The 13,822-nt window shown below is 49.4% G+C and overlaps 1 protein-coding gene across 1 annotated transcript in view; it reads right to left on the bottom strand.

Moving 5' to 3' along the window:
• The window catches only part of LOC126543840 (uncharacterized), a 49,184-nt gene continuing 35,362 nt past the window's right edge, over window positions 1-13,822 (bottom strand). The window contains exons 4-5 of the mRNA XM_050190969.3: window positions 7,604-7,840; window positions 1-950 (exon numbers count right to left, since the gene is read on the bottom strand). Coding sequence (XP_050046926.2) covers window positions 237-950; window positions 7,604-7,840 — 951 coding nt within the window. The 3' untranslated portion in view covers window positions 1-236. The remainder of the gene's footprint in view (window positions 951-7,603; window positions 7,841-13,822) is intronic.

Here is a 13,822-nt window from a genome sequence, read left to right as displayed (position 1 = left end):
ACAACATCGGTTTTATTTTCCGCGCCGAGTTCAACAAGTTACTGAACAACAGCGCACGTGCATTCCATTGCTCCCCACCGGATCTGGGAACCTTTAAAAGGCATACCGTGCTGGAGCAGCTCGTACGACTGCCCATCGATTTAATCTTCTCTGCACCAATATTTAAAACTAGAAGGTATCGCCGTTTCGCTGCCACATATGCGCATTACTTCTACAACGATCGTCTATGCAACCAGCTACTTTGAATAATGAAGATTACGCCACATTTGATATTGCGACGCGTCGACCTTCGGGTACTCTGCAAAGCAGACCGTACACAAGCCCCACTGCAGGTCCAGCCACGGCGCGCAGTTCTCTATGTGTAGCCGCACCCTGTAGTCGTCCGTGCGAACGCTTCGTAACGCCGGCAGCAGGGCGAACACATTATCCAGGTCGGACGGAAGTTCTTGCAGTCCGGCGAGGCCGCTGCGGCCGCCCACGTTCGTGTGGAGCGTGAGTCGTTCGATACAGTCGAGGGTCCGGTGTTCGAAGGAGAACCGCGGCAGGCCGACGATGAACGCCGTCGTCAGGGCGTCGTCGTACAGTTGCAGCTCGGCCAGACAGGGACACGAGCGGAGAAGTCCGAAGAACGTCCATTCGCTCATGGACCTGCCGATGCGCAGCGTGCGGAGACACTGGAACACGGTGTTCTCGTCGATCTCCTCGTCGCGCACGACGCATTCGCTGAGACCGAGACACTCCAGGCCGCGGCAACGCTTTGCTATGGCCGACACGCTGACGTCGCCGATGTTGGTGAGCCGCAGCGATTCGAGCGTGAGTCGGGACAGCGCGTCCACGACGTGGGGGTCGAAGCGGCCGTAGCTCGTCAGCGAGGCGAAGCTGAGAGACAGGTCCGTGACGTTGGAGAAACTTGCGGCGTCGGCGAGGGAGCGCTCCGCGGTTGTCGTCAACTGCGAGAGAAGGCGACGGATCGTGGGCTGATTTGCAGTCAGCGCAAGATCGACGACATTATTAAAAAGAAACTGCATTACCCTGGCTTTATAAGCAGATAAAGAACGTAAGTGCTTTATCAAAGGCTTAAACGCATGATAAGTCAACATTGTGTCAGGTTGCTCGCGACAGGTGAGTGAACTGGCGTCGGGGGAGCTTCCGTCGTCTGAGATGGGTGCTCAACATCCTAAAAAGAGTAAACTGGCGCATCTGGCGGTTGAATCGGAAGCATGCATATAACTTGAGCCTTGCGTGCACCTTTCTATTTAGATAGCAGATCGGTGCAGAGCGAGGTGACCTAATAAGCAGAGCGTAGCTAAATTGAGTTGCAGCCATATTCCGGCGTCGGTCTCGTTAAAGACGCTACCCGCCTCCAAAGAGCTACCGAATCATACGTCTGCTATATAAAAGACGTCCTCGCCTTTTGTAAATCTACGCGTGTATGGCAGAGTCCGACAAAGTAGGACATATCCTAAAAGGCATTGCGGATGACGCATTTAGTCTCCTGCTTTTTAACAACATTTCTAATGTCGACGCCATCATAAAGGAATGCCGCCGCTTCGACCAGCGAAGAACTTCGTGCTACCCATCAATTTTCCCGCCTGCTGAATACCGCCGCGACATCTGGCATCGACCAAGCCCGCCACCCTCATACGACAACGTGGCTTGTGCGTCGCGAACTCGAAGCTGCGTTTCCCGCCTTGGCCCTGCAGATGCCCTGGGACAACTACGTCGCAACAATATGTTTGATCCAATTCGCTAACCTAGGCTTCCCCTCCATCTGCCCTGTTAATCGCCCTGACGCTAGTATGACTACTCCTATGGACATGCCCTACCGCAGCCCACCCTTTCCTTCCCGTTATCCGAATCCATCTGAATGGAGCGCACCGTACGACAAGCCGATGTTTCTGCGGCGCCCGCATTGGTCACTACCGCAGTCGTTGGACGCCTCCGCCCCGAACCTCTTCACCCGCCGCTTCCTCGGAACTTCCGACGCCTCTGGTGCTGAGCGCCGTTACGCCCGCTCGCCCTCGCCACAACGTTGCGAGTCACGTCCGCCCCAACTTCGCCGCTCTAGTTGGCCACCGTGCTCAGAACCCAGCCTGCCGGAAAGCTAGACAATGCGGCACCTCGAGGTGGTGCTGCACTGTAGGATTTGCCGCAAAATCCTCCACTAACGCTATTGACAAGGCACGACCTCCTAGATGTTCAAGTAGATGGTAGCACTCACTCATCAATACCGGCGCACACATCTCCATTATGAGCGCTAACCTTCACCGTCATTTAAAGAAAGTTCTCACACCTCCCATCACTCGGGTCGTACGCATCGCCGACAGTATAACGGACGGTTGACGTAGTGGCAATGTGTACTGCCCGCGTAAGCAGTGCTGGTCGCCATACTGTCGTCCTTTTCAGGGTGCTTGCCCACTGCCCCCATGACCTGACACTTGGCATCGACGCCTCTACTTTCTCTCTCGATTATTCTGCGCTTACCAATTGTTCGACAAATACCGTCTGCCTTGAGCTGTCTCTCCCCTCCGAACCTCCTGTTCCACCCGAGATTCGCCTAAGTCCGACTGTTTTTGTTGATGTGCCACCGCAGGCCCTGACATACACCGAACTGTCACTTTCGCCGCCAGTTCCAGATGGTGATTACAACGCTGCACCAGTTACTGCAGTGGTTCTCACGCACAACGTCAGAGTCCTTCATACCGTACTGTCACCGACAACCGCGTGTGCTTTTCCGTTGTGAATTCTGGCTTCACAAAGCAAGTGTTACCAACGAGAGCACCACTGGCCACGACCAGTGCTTTACCAGATCGCCGCGTTGATACTTTTGCCGTCGACGAGTGCTGCGTGCCTTGCAAGTCTACCAGTTGTTCTAACGAGTACACTGTAAAAAATGACTGCAACTGGCCTCTTGCCTGGCGAAGCTGAAGCTCTCTGTAACTAATTTTATTTTTAGAAATATATTTTCGACCTAAATAGACCGTCCCTTGGGCCAGACAGCCCTTGTCAGACCCCGTCTTCACACCGGAGATGCTCAGTCAATTCATCGACGACCCTACCGGGTAGTGTTGGAGCGTTAAGGGCCGCTCACCAGGTCTGGCCATCTTGAGCTGACAAGCGCAGAGCATAAATTGCGCGATAACAATCATGTCTGCAAAGTATTACATCGGTACGCGCCACGGAAATATCTGAATTTTCAAACCGAACGCCGTTTTCCTTTCTCCTCGCGGCCGCCACGCTCCAAGCCGGAGAGTGACGTACTCATGTACCCGCGCCTACGTACTGGTGTCCGCAGTGCGATGTCGCTCGTGCTGATACGTGACTTCGAGAATTATTAAAGACAACATCTGTTATCTGTTTGATATCTGTTGCTTGAATTGACAAGTTGAAGTTTAGAGAAATAATAAAAGACACAAACGGAATATCTGCATGTTTTTTTTTTTTTTGTTTTACTTCGCACCAAAGCAAGACATGTACTTCCGCTTCGTCTGCTTGTTCCCAAGGTCATGGAGTCACGTGCACAGCTACCGACACTATGCCATTTTCTACCGTGTTCCAGCGCGTGATCATGCTCTGCGATCATGCTCCGTTTGTTCTACCTCAGTATTCGTGTAGCACTGAATTATACCGCTAGTCATGTGTCCTTGTGCACAGCGCGCAAAATCGTGCGCTGCGCGAACGAGACAACAGCTTGGGCGCGACGCCGTCAGCGGAAGTGCGTAGCGCCGAAAAAACAAAGCGAGGAGAAAGAAATGAAGGCGGGGCGAGTGAAGAGAGCGTCTTGCTTGGCAGTGGAGCCCGCCTGCTGAAATCATGTGTTCGCGGCACTGAAATACTTCTATCTCAACTAATAATGAGCCGATCTAAAACATGTTTGCGACAGAACGCTCCCTAGAGCACATGTAACAACTTTCCGCGTATAACCAAATTTACTATGGGGCCTGGCGAAGGGCCCTGTAAGACATTAAGGCAGAAGTGGACTAGATCATCGACGGCTGCAGAACTCGCAGCTATCCGTGCTGCACTGGAGTTTACTGGTCACATGCTAGCAAGATATCGTTCAGCTATCGTCAACTGCATGGGCGTCACCTTTCGCGTTAGTGAAAAAGGAAGACGCCAAGTAGCGATTCTGCGTTGACTACCAGCACCTCAAATGTATCACTACGATGGATGTCTATCGGCTACCCCGTACAGGTGACGACCTTGATTGCCTCTACAGTGCCCAGTACCTTCCATCCATCGGCCTTCGGTCCAGGTATTGGCAAATTGCTGTGGATGATCTCGATCGTGAAAACACAGTCTTTATAATACCAGACGGACTTTACCAATTTAAGGTTATGCCCTTTGGCTTGTGTAACCTTCCGGCCACCTTTCAGCGCATGATGGAATCTTTACTTCAAGGGTTTAATGGTTGGCTAGACCTTGCTCCTGGGTGAAGTTATAGTGTTCTCACCTACATTTGGCGCACTCCTTGAGCGACTCTCAGCCATTCTTTGTATTTTTCTCAAGGCTGGCCTGAAGCTCTATACCAAAAAAAGAAATTCATTTTGGCCATCGTCAGATAATTGCACTTGGAAATCTGGTTGATGCTTCTGGAATCCGATCTGACTCGGGAAAAATTCGCGCCGTCAGAGACCTTCCTGTGCCACACTCAGCAAAAGATGTCCCTTGCTTCGTCGGCATTTGATCTTATTTCCGCCGCTTCGTTAAAGATTTTCCCACCATAGCACAGCCTCTCACACACCTCCTAAGAAAGGTGTGCCTTTTTCACGGGGCTCTTCCCCAGCTGCCGCTTCCTCTGCTCTCACAACCTTACTCACCACCCCACCTGTCCTCGGCCACTTCCACGTTTCAGCCCCTCCACAGGTACACACGGAATGTGGCCAAGGAATCGACGCTGTCTTGGCGCAAGTTCACCGTGGTTATGACCGGGTTATTGTGCACGCCAGCCGCTTTTTGTCCCCTTCTGAGCGAAACTACTACATTACCGAGAGAGGGTGTCTAGATCTAGTCTGGGTGCGAAATTCCGTTCCTACCTATATGCCTGCCCTTTTGTATTGTCACCGACCATCACCCTCTGCGTTGGCTTTCGTCATAAAAACACACCACAGAGAGAGGCTTAGACGATGGGACTTGCGCCTGCAGGAGTATTCCTATATGGTATGGTATGGAGAACTTTATTGGGTCCTGAAGGTCAACCATACGTTGACACGGGCCGCTCCCACGTTGGGACTGTCAGGCCGAGCCCTTCAGCCACATCGCGGGCCTTCTGGACTGCCCGTAATTGGTCAGAGAGTGATTCACTATGTAGCATTTGCCGCCACCATTCTTGTTCCTTGTCACGGTCTGTGAAGACCGCGGGGCACTGCCAAAGCATGTGGTCAAGAGTAATGATGCCATTGCACTTATTACAGTTGGTTTGAATTTCCCTCTCCGGATAGATCCTGTTAATAAAATATGGACTTGGGTATGTTCTTGTCTGTAGCAAACGTAATGTGACCGCTTGGGCTCTGCAAAGCTTACCATGTGGCAATGGGTATTCCCTTCTGCTTAAATAATAATGCTTCGTGATTTCGTTATATGTTAATAATCGATCCCTGTGTTCCCCGGGTGAAGTGTAAGTTGCTCGGTCTTGAAGAGCACGGCTAGAAAGTCCTCGTGCTGCTTCATTTGCCACCTCACTATTCGGTGGTCAACAAATAAGGGCACCAGCACGCCGACACGGACTGCTTGTTCCGTTACCGCGTAGACACGCCAAACGTGGACGACACAGGTGCTTGCACCCGCGTTCTCTCCATCTCCCAACTTTGTCACATGGCCAACGAGCAACGCCGTGATGTCACTTTGCAGACCCTCATTGAGCGAGTTGAACTGCGCCTACTGACCTATACATACGGTGGTTCGTCCTCCAGAAGGGTGTTTTGTTCCGCCGTAATTTTCCCGTCGACAGTCCTTCTCTTCCCTGTGTCATACTTAGACACCTTCACTCAGCCGTTCTCCATGAGCCTCATGACGCAGCAATTGCAAGCCACCTTGATGTCACTCGCACCTACGACTGTGTCCGCCGTTGCTTCTACTAGTCCGGCCTTTCTCGCTCTGTACGGCGATACGTACAGCAAAACCAGCAACGCTTCACGTCGGGGATCTTCAACCCCTCGACATCCAAACTGAGTCATTCTTTCGAGCGGTTAGAACTTCTGGGTCTTTTTCCCGAGTCCGAGTCCAGCAACAGGTCGATCGCTGTGGCTACGGATTACGCGACGCGCTTGCCATAACCAGAGCGCTTTCAACAAGCTGTGCAACTGACGTCATATTAGTGCATGGTCGCGACAGCTACTCATGCACGGCGCTCGTACTTTCCTTTCCCAAATCATCGGCGCCATTTTGCAGTCTTGCTCTATAAAGCACAAGCTAGTTACATCATACCATCCTGAGCGATTGAACCACACCATCACCGACATGCTAAGTACGTTTCATCAGACCACCACGACTGAGACACTGCCCTATCCTACGTCGCGTTCGCTTACAATTCTTCACGCCACGAAACTGCCGGTTCTTCGCCGTTTTACCTGTTGTTTGGTGGCGACCTTGCATTGCCCGTGGACGTTTCACTTCCCTCTGCTAATGCCTCGAGGAGCGTGTACGCCCACGACGCCCTTGCCCATGCTGACCACGCGAGGCAGCTTGCCCGCACTCGTCCGTTGGCACCACAAGAAAACCAAAAGCCCGTTTACAATCAGCGGCACCATGACGTACTTTTCACCAGGTTCCTTTGTGCTACTTTGGTCCCCTTCCCGTCGAGTGGGACTCTTGGAAAAACTTCCTCCTTGTTACAAGGGCCCTTACCACGTCTTACGCCAAGTGACCGATGTCAGCTACGAGCTCGCCTCCGTCAGCTCTACCTTGTCATCTGGCCTCACCTAACCTCATGGCGTTCTTGTCGCATAGCTAAAACCTTACCACGCTCTTCCTGGCGGTCCCGTTTGATGCACCGTGACGGTGCTTCTTCCACCGGAGGGCATGTTACGATCCTCGAACGCTCGCTGTTTGTCAATATATTGTAAATAGTTTCAAACACGTAACAATATATTCAAACCTTTTGTAGTCATGTATGACGTCATTGGCGCAGCGTTTCATGTGCCAAATTAAGTACAGTGCTACTCCATAGACTACCTTCCGTTTTTGAACACGCTATTGCTCTACCACGGATGAAGTGCAGCCACCATTTATGGCACGCTATTCTATAAATCTAAACTGATTTAGCGTTCTGATTAGGCGGCCTTTGAAAGCCGGTTGAGTCAACACGCTTCTTACGAGCATGACACAGCACGAGTTCACATAGGGAAACCGAGCATCCCTCTTTCTATGTCATCATCATCCCTCGTCACACCTTCATGTCCCCGTTCCCCCTCCCCCTGTGCAGAGTAGGAGGCTAGAGAGCCTTAGCTCAGGCCGGCCTCTCTGCCTTCATTCAAATAAATGATCTATCTCTCTCTTTGCAGCCTCTTTGGTAAAACCAGGCATCGCACTGACGCCGCAAAATCTGCGCAGCAAACATCCGTCTACTGCAACTACACCAAACGATACTAAATGAGGATCTCACCCGAAGGCTTTTGATGCTGCGGCAGTAGTCGCGGTCCCTGGTGACATGGGCAACCTCGTCGGCTGTCAGTGCATCCGCCGCAAAGGGAAGCCCGTTCTCAGCCGTGAGCGTGCAGCCGAGCCAGGCTTCCTCGCTGGTGAAACTCACTGGCGTATGCTCGCGCTTGACGGACGCCGCAGCGGGAAGTTGATCGCCGCTACCACCGATATTCAGGTTGACGGCCCGGGCCATATTAAGCTAGGCAATAAAGGTGCATAATGACAGAAAGCCGAGTTGAGTAATTCACGGCACGGAAAGTAATGCGTACAAAAAAATGCACGCACAAATAAGGACGATAACCAAAGTACTGATAATCAGTTGGAAGCTCCGGTAGTACAGGAAAAGAAAGACACAAGCAATAACGAACACAAATCATAAGAGGTTGGTTTTTCAGTCAGGCGGTAGCTTCTCGGTGGAAAAGCACTAGAAAATGTGTTGAAATGAAAACGTATAACTGGGTATTCAAATATATTTTAAGGCCACATACCCTAATTATCGCATATTCATTTTTCTTCAGCAACGGCACATTGTAGTTGCGCGACGTAACGTTTCACAGATTTAAAGGACTATGTCGTAACGGCATTGAAAACCAGAAAGCCGATCACGTAACGCTAATACGTAGCACGGGCACACTGATGAGGGGCGATGGATCGTGAAAGTAGAATGGCGCAAACTACGACAAGAAAACAGCTTATTTTCAACCGATCGCTAGGACCAGAATCAACTATGAGGGTATAATGAGCATGCAGCGTGATCAAGCGAATAGCTGGAACTATCTCTCAGAAGAATAAAATTTGTCTCAAAAGATACAATAAGTACAGCAAGAAAAAAAAAACGCCCTATATGCTTTTAACCTGACCAAACAAGTTCCTTGCTAGCGCTGTGCGGCATGTAAGCCATGAATGCCCATGTCCAGGAATTCTGGACATTCTCCTTCGGAACTTCACAGCAACGCACAAGTGTGACTCAATGGGAATTTTTTTTTTTTTCTAATTTATATTTCAGAATATAGGGCGAGGGTCAAAAAGTTTCAAACGACGACAACAGGAGGGTAGTCCCTTCTAGCAACATATGCATTTTGGCACTTAGTCGGAACATTGGTGGTACGTTAAAGCAGTTAAAGAAAGTCAAACAGGGGCGGTGAAGTCCAACGACAGGAGAAAATCGTTTTGCACCCTCCCGCCAGAGGGCACATTGGCTTAAAAAAGCGCCAAATTTAAACCTTAAAGCGATTTATTACAGCTGACATTGAAAAGGTATTGGTAGAGGGAGTGTTATGCAGCCTGTTTGCACGTGCAGGCTTTTGAGAAGCAGCCGAGATGGTACAGAGTGGTTATGCATGTGCATGTCTTGAGCGTGCCTGGGTATGGTTCTATGCGCATGTTCGCTCTGTGTATGAGTGTGCGGGCGTGTGCCTCCGTATTTGCGTTTGCATGCGCGCGAGTGCGTGTATGCGTGTGTCAGCGTTCGCGACGTGTGTGAGCGTTCGCAGCGTATGTGGGTGCCTGCGTGTGTGCGCGCTTGTGCGCGCCCTTGCGGTGCATGCGTGGGCGTGTGTGTACGTGTACGCGTGCCAACGTGTGCTTTTCGAGTTTCAGCATGCAGGATTGCGAAAAAATGTGTGTGTGTGTGTGTGTGTGTGTGTGTGTGTGCGTGTGTGTGCGTGTGTGTGCGTGTGTGTGCGTGTGTGCGTGCGTGCGTGTGCGTGTGCGTGTGCGTGTGTGTGTGTGTGTGTGTGTGTGTGTGTGTGTGTGTGTGTGTGTGTGTGTGTGTGTGAGAGAGAAGAAAGAGAGAGACGCTGTTTAGAGACAAGACAAAGCGGACGTTGCGTACTACGCTGCGATGTTTTCCTTTGTTAAACTGTACTGCATGACCAGAATATAAGTTCTTTTAAAGTTTTTTTTTTCCTTTAAACTAAGTTCTGTGTTATCAATCTCGCACAGCCGGCGTATAATCACTGTCGCGCTCACCTATCACTGTTTCCAGCATGTGTGTGCGCGCGAGGGAAAGAGTGCGTGTGTATACGCGAGGGAGAGAGATAGTGTGCGTGAGTGTGCGTGCCAGCGGAGAGTGTGTGCGCGTGCTAGTGCCTCCGTATGTACATATGCTTGCACGCGAGTGCGCGTATGTGTGTGTGAGCGTTCGCGGCGTGTGTGCATGCCTGCATCTGCGTGTTAGTGCATGTGTGTGTGCGCTTGCGTGCTTTCGGCGCATGCATGGCGGCGCGTGAATGTACACATGTGCGACCGTGCTTGTTCGTGTTTCAGCATGCATGCCTGCGGACATAACTGTGCGTGTTTGTGTGCGCATGGATATCTGTGCGTACGATGGGCACGATGAAGAGGGCGTGTGAATGCGTTTGAGGAAGAGAGTGTGTGCTCGTGCCAGGGAGAGAGAGTGCGTGTGTGTGTGTGCGAGGGTATTTGCGTGTTTGCGGGTGTGAGCGAACATTTTCCTGCTTACACCTACTCTTGGAAACAAACGCGATGTGGAGACCATTAAAGCCCGTGTTTAAATCCACGAGACAACTACGAATGACACTGCAAAAAGAAAGCGCCTGCGATGTCAGTAATGCCGCCCTTGCCTACCACGGCCCGTAAGAGGCTGCCAAGCAGTTCAACTTCGTTATCTTGCTTCCGTCGGTGGCAGCGCAATGTCTTGAAGGCAATGACGTGCAAAATCTGCACTATCATTCGATCGTGTATCGTTTCGGTGACCAAGCGAGCTTTCGGCAGCGCACGTTTGTTGCTATATTGACATTTCAACTTTAAACGGCTTGCGTTCGGAAAAAACAATGTGAATAAAAATCGACAGTCGTCTGGCCGCAAGAAACATGCTCACGGAGCCGTGTCATTCATGACAGTATCTCAAAAGGCTGGAAGCGGTCAGGTCGACGTTACCCTCGACCTTTTTCCGCGTCAGCGAGGCTTTCAGAGAGCGCTTAATTGCAAGATATTTGTTCTTACTCTTACAGGATCATGTTCCATAAGCATATATTCGCTCAACTATACAATGTCGAAGGCAGGCTCCAAACTACTCATTCGCTTTAGCCACCCAAGATCAATTATTTAAAAGATAATCAACATACATTCGTGAATTACGCACACAACTGTTCAACTTGCTCCGTATCCGGAGGTTACCGTCTGAACACTCTAATGATAATAATGTCAGGAAGATTTACATTGATCTATTTCTTAAAATTTGGTGCCGTTAAAAAAGACCACCTGTATAGTGATAGTGCAGTAGGCATCTAATAAAGCAGGTGCGAATGCTCGGACAGGTTTTCTTGGTGCAATTCAAGTTGATGAACTTAGAACACACGCATCCAAGGATGCACCTCTGTCTTTACAATGTATTCTCCTACATTGTTCAAGAAATGCCTCAGTGCCACGGTACATCACAAAAGGTGTGTGGTAGCATTATTTGCTCTCCCTAATAGATTTCTGTGCGTTCGCGGCATCAGGCTTGGTTTTCTGGCATCATCAGGAATCAGAACAGTGAATTAGGGTCTGATTTATCTTGCATGAGTAATTGACAAATCGCGCAACAGAAGGTTCCCGGAATGATGTGTGATGACGACATTCTGCCACTATCCAGAATGAATGTGATTTATACACGAGCGAATGTTAGTTGCTACGCAGCGAAAAGCCTAGGCCTTAAGTTTAGCAGAGAGAAATCGGGAATTATGATGTTTAATGAAAAGACGAATAATTACATGGTGTCAATTCAACAGCAAGTCATACGCATAGTCAAACAATGTATATGCATATTCAGCCATTGCATATTTGCTTGCTTACGAGGGTATGGGCCATTCCTGATTATGTCGTTCTTGTTTCGGGTATGAGCCCCCATTGCAACGAGCCACTTTAGATTTTTTCGCCCTAATCAACCAATATATCGTTTGCCAATGTAGCCGTGCGGTTTGGGGCTGCCTCCACCACGGGCACTAGGTCGGAACTCATGTTTCCATTGACTGCATACGTATATCAGCAATAATTCTAGAAAAAAAGCGGTATTTTTTTATTTATGTGTTAACAATAGCCAGTTAAAATATATTCCGCAAAGCACTCATCCCAATACTTCAGTACGTTTTCTTCTAACACACACGTGCGCGCTACTGCATTTTATACAATGTACCATAATAATTTTGCATTGATTTCCGCCAGGCAGCTGTTTTTATTTTTAATGACGCCAGGAAACCCAGCCTGATGTCAGCAACGCTCATATATGTAATCGGGAGCGCGCACAATGTTCTCGCACACCTTGTGTGATATACCGTAGCGCTGAGGTGCTTCTTGTATAACGTAGGAGAGTCCGTAGTAAAAGCAGAAGTGTACTGTTGAGCGCATGTGCTTAAGTTGATGAACTTGAATTGCGACAAGAAAACCCGTTGGAGCATTTGCACCTGCTTTAACAGAAGCGTACTGCACCATGAATATCCAGGCAGTTACTTTTTAACGGCGCCAAATTTTAATAGAGCAATGTAAATCTTGCTGACATTATTGCTATCATTCCAGTGTTGAAATTGGTAGCCTCTACATACGGAGTAAGCTGAGCAGTTGTTTTCGTAATAAACGAAGGTACGATAATTAAATTGTCAATAATTGATCTTAGGTGGGTAACGGACATGTGTAGCTTGGAGCCAGTCCGCGAGACTACCTAGCTGAGCGAATAATTAATAAACATGCTTCTATTTTACAAATCCTTTACAGATAAACTCTGAAAGCATAACTTACGTTGAAAAAGACCGTCTTTAAGGGCGACCTGACAGAGCCCAGCCTTTTGTGATAATGTGATCAATAGCATCACTCCGTGAGTACGTTCCCTGCGGCCAGTGCACTTTTGATGTACATTTGTTTTGTTTTTTTTCTAAATCAAGCAGTTTAAACCTTTGATGTCAATACAAAAGCGAACGTGTGCCGCCGAAAGCTGGCTTGGGCGAAGTAGGGGTGCACGACGCAATGATAGTGCAGATTTAGCGCGTCATCGCCGTCAAGACGCAAGGAAGATAACGAACGCGAACCGCTAGTAGCTCCTAGCGGGACCGTGCCGATGGTGATGGTGCCATCGAGACAAAATACAGGGTGGCAATACTGACTGTACAGGCGCTTTCACAGCGAAGCTGTGTACCTCTGCCCCGAAATGCATTTGTCGTGTCAGGGAGCAAGAATTTTGGCCGATCCTGGAGGTTGCGAAGTATCGGGCTGTCACGCGGCGGAGGTGAAGCAGGCTTCAAGTGCTCCGCCAATACTACTACTACTACTACTACTACTAATAATAATAATAATAATAATAATAATAATAATAATAATAATAATAATAATAATAATAAAGATGCATTGTTTCCCGTCGATGGGCATGCTGGAATCATTTGTGAACCGCACATGGTCTCACGCGCAGAAGGCATTGCCGGATATGCATAGGCGGAAATGTATGTACAACCATACAACATGACTCGTAAGAGGAGAGAGGCACCGACTGTGGAGTGCAGTGTCTGCCGTACAAACGAAAGACGAAATTATGATATCCACTGTCTATATATGTATATTCAGGCACACCCAAGTGTGGTACTGAGAAGTTCATTACCACGCACTTTGCATTGGTTAGCTGCGATGACACTACCTTTGTGATCATCATTGAAGACTTCAATGTGGGCATTTGAAAACCAGAAAATAAATGGTTCACTGAGTTTGTGCATGAAGAATTTGGTTTGGAGTGCTACACCACTCGAAGTAACTCAATTAACCAACAATGGTCGTGCATAGATTCTACTTTGGCCAAGACATCTGTCTAAGGTTGTAACCGGACCAACCCGTATATATCACAGTAATCACAGTAAGGCTATCGTCACTACCATTACCAAGGGGTGACAGTGACAAGAACTTTATTAGAGTGTCCTGAGGAACTTGATTAGGGGGCACCCGAAGGCTCCCCGATCAAGTTGGTGGCTCCACCCACTACGGGACAGGGAGATGGTGACTCTCCGCGACGTCGCGGGCCCTCTGGACGGCCTGTAGTTGGCTTGTGAAATCCGAGCTCTTCAGCAAGGCGTCCCACTTGGACTCGTTATGAAAGTCGGAGCCCGCGTTGTACGGGCACAGCCAGAGCATGTGGTCGAAGGAGCAGCACGCGTGACCGCATTTGGAGCACGATTGCGGAAAGTTCGGGTCTATCCAACTA

The sequence above is a fragment of the Dermacentor andersoni genome, chromosome 10, assembly GCF_023375885.2.
Source record: "Dermacentor andersoni chromosome 10, qqDerAnde1_hic_scaffold, whole genome shotgun sequence".
In the NCBI taxonomy this organism is placed as follows: domain Eukaryota; kingdom Metazoa; phylum Arthropoda; class Arachnida; order Ixodida; family Ixodidae; genus Dermacentor; species Dermacentor andersoni.
This window is presented reverse-complemented; position numbering and strand designations above follow the sequence as displayed.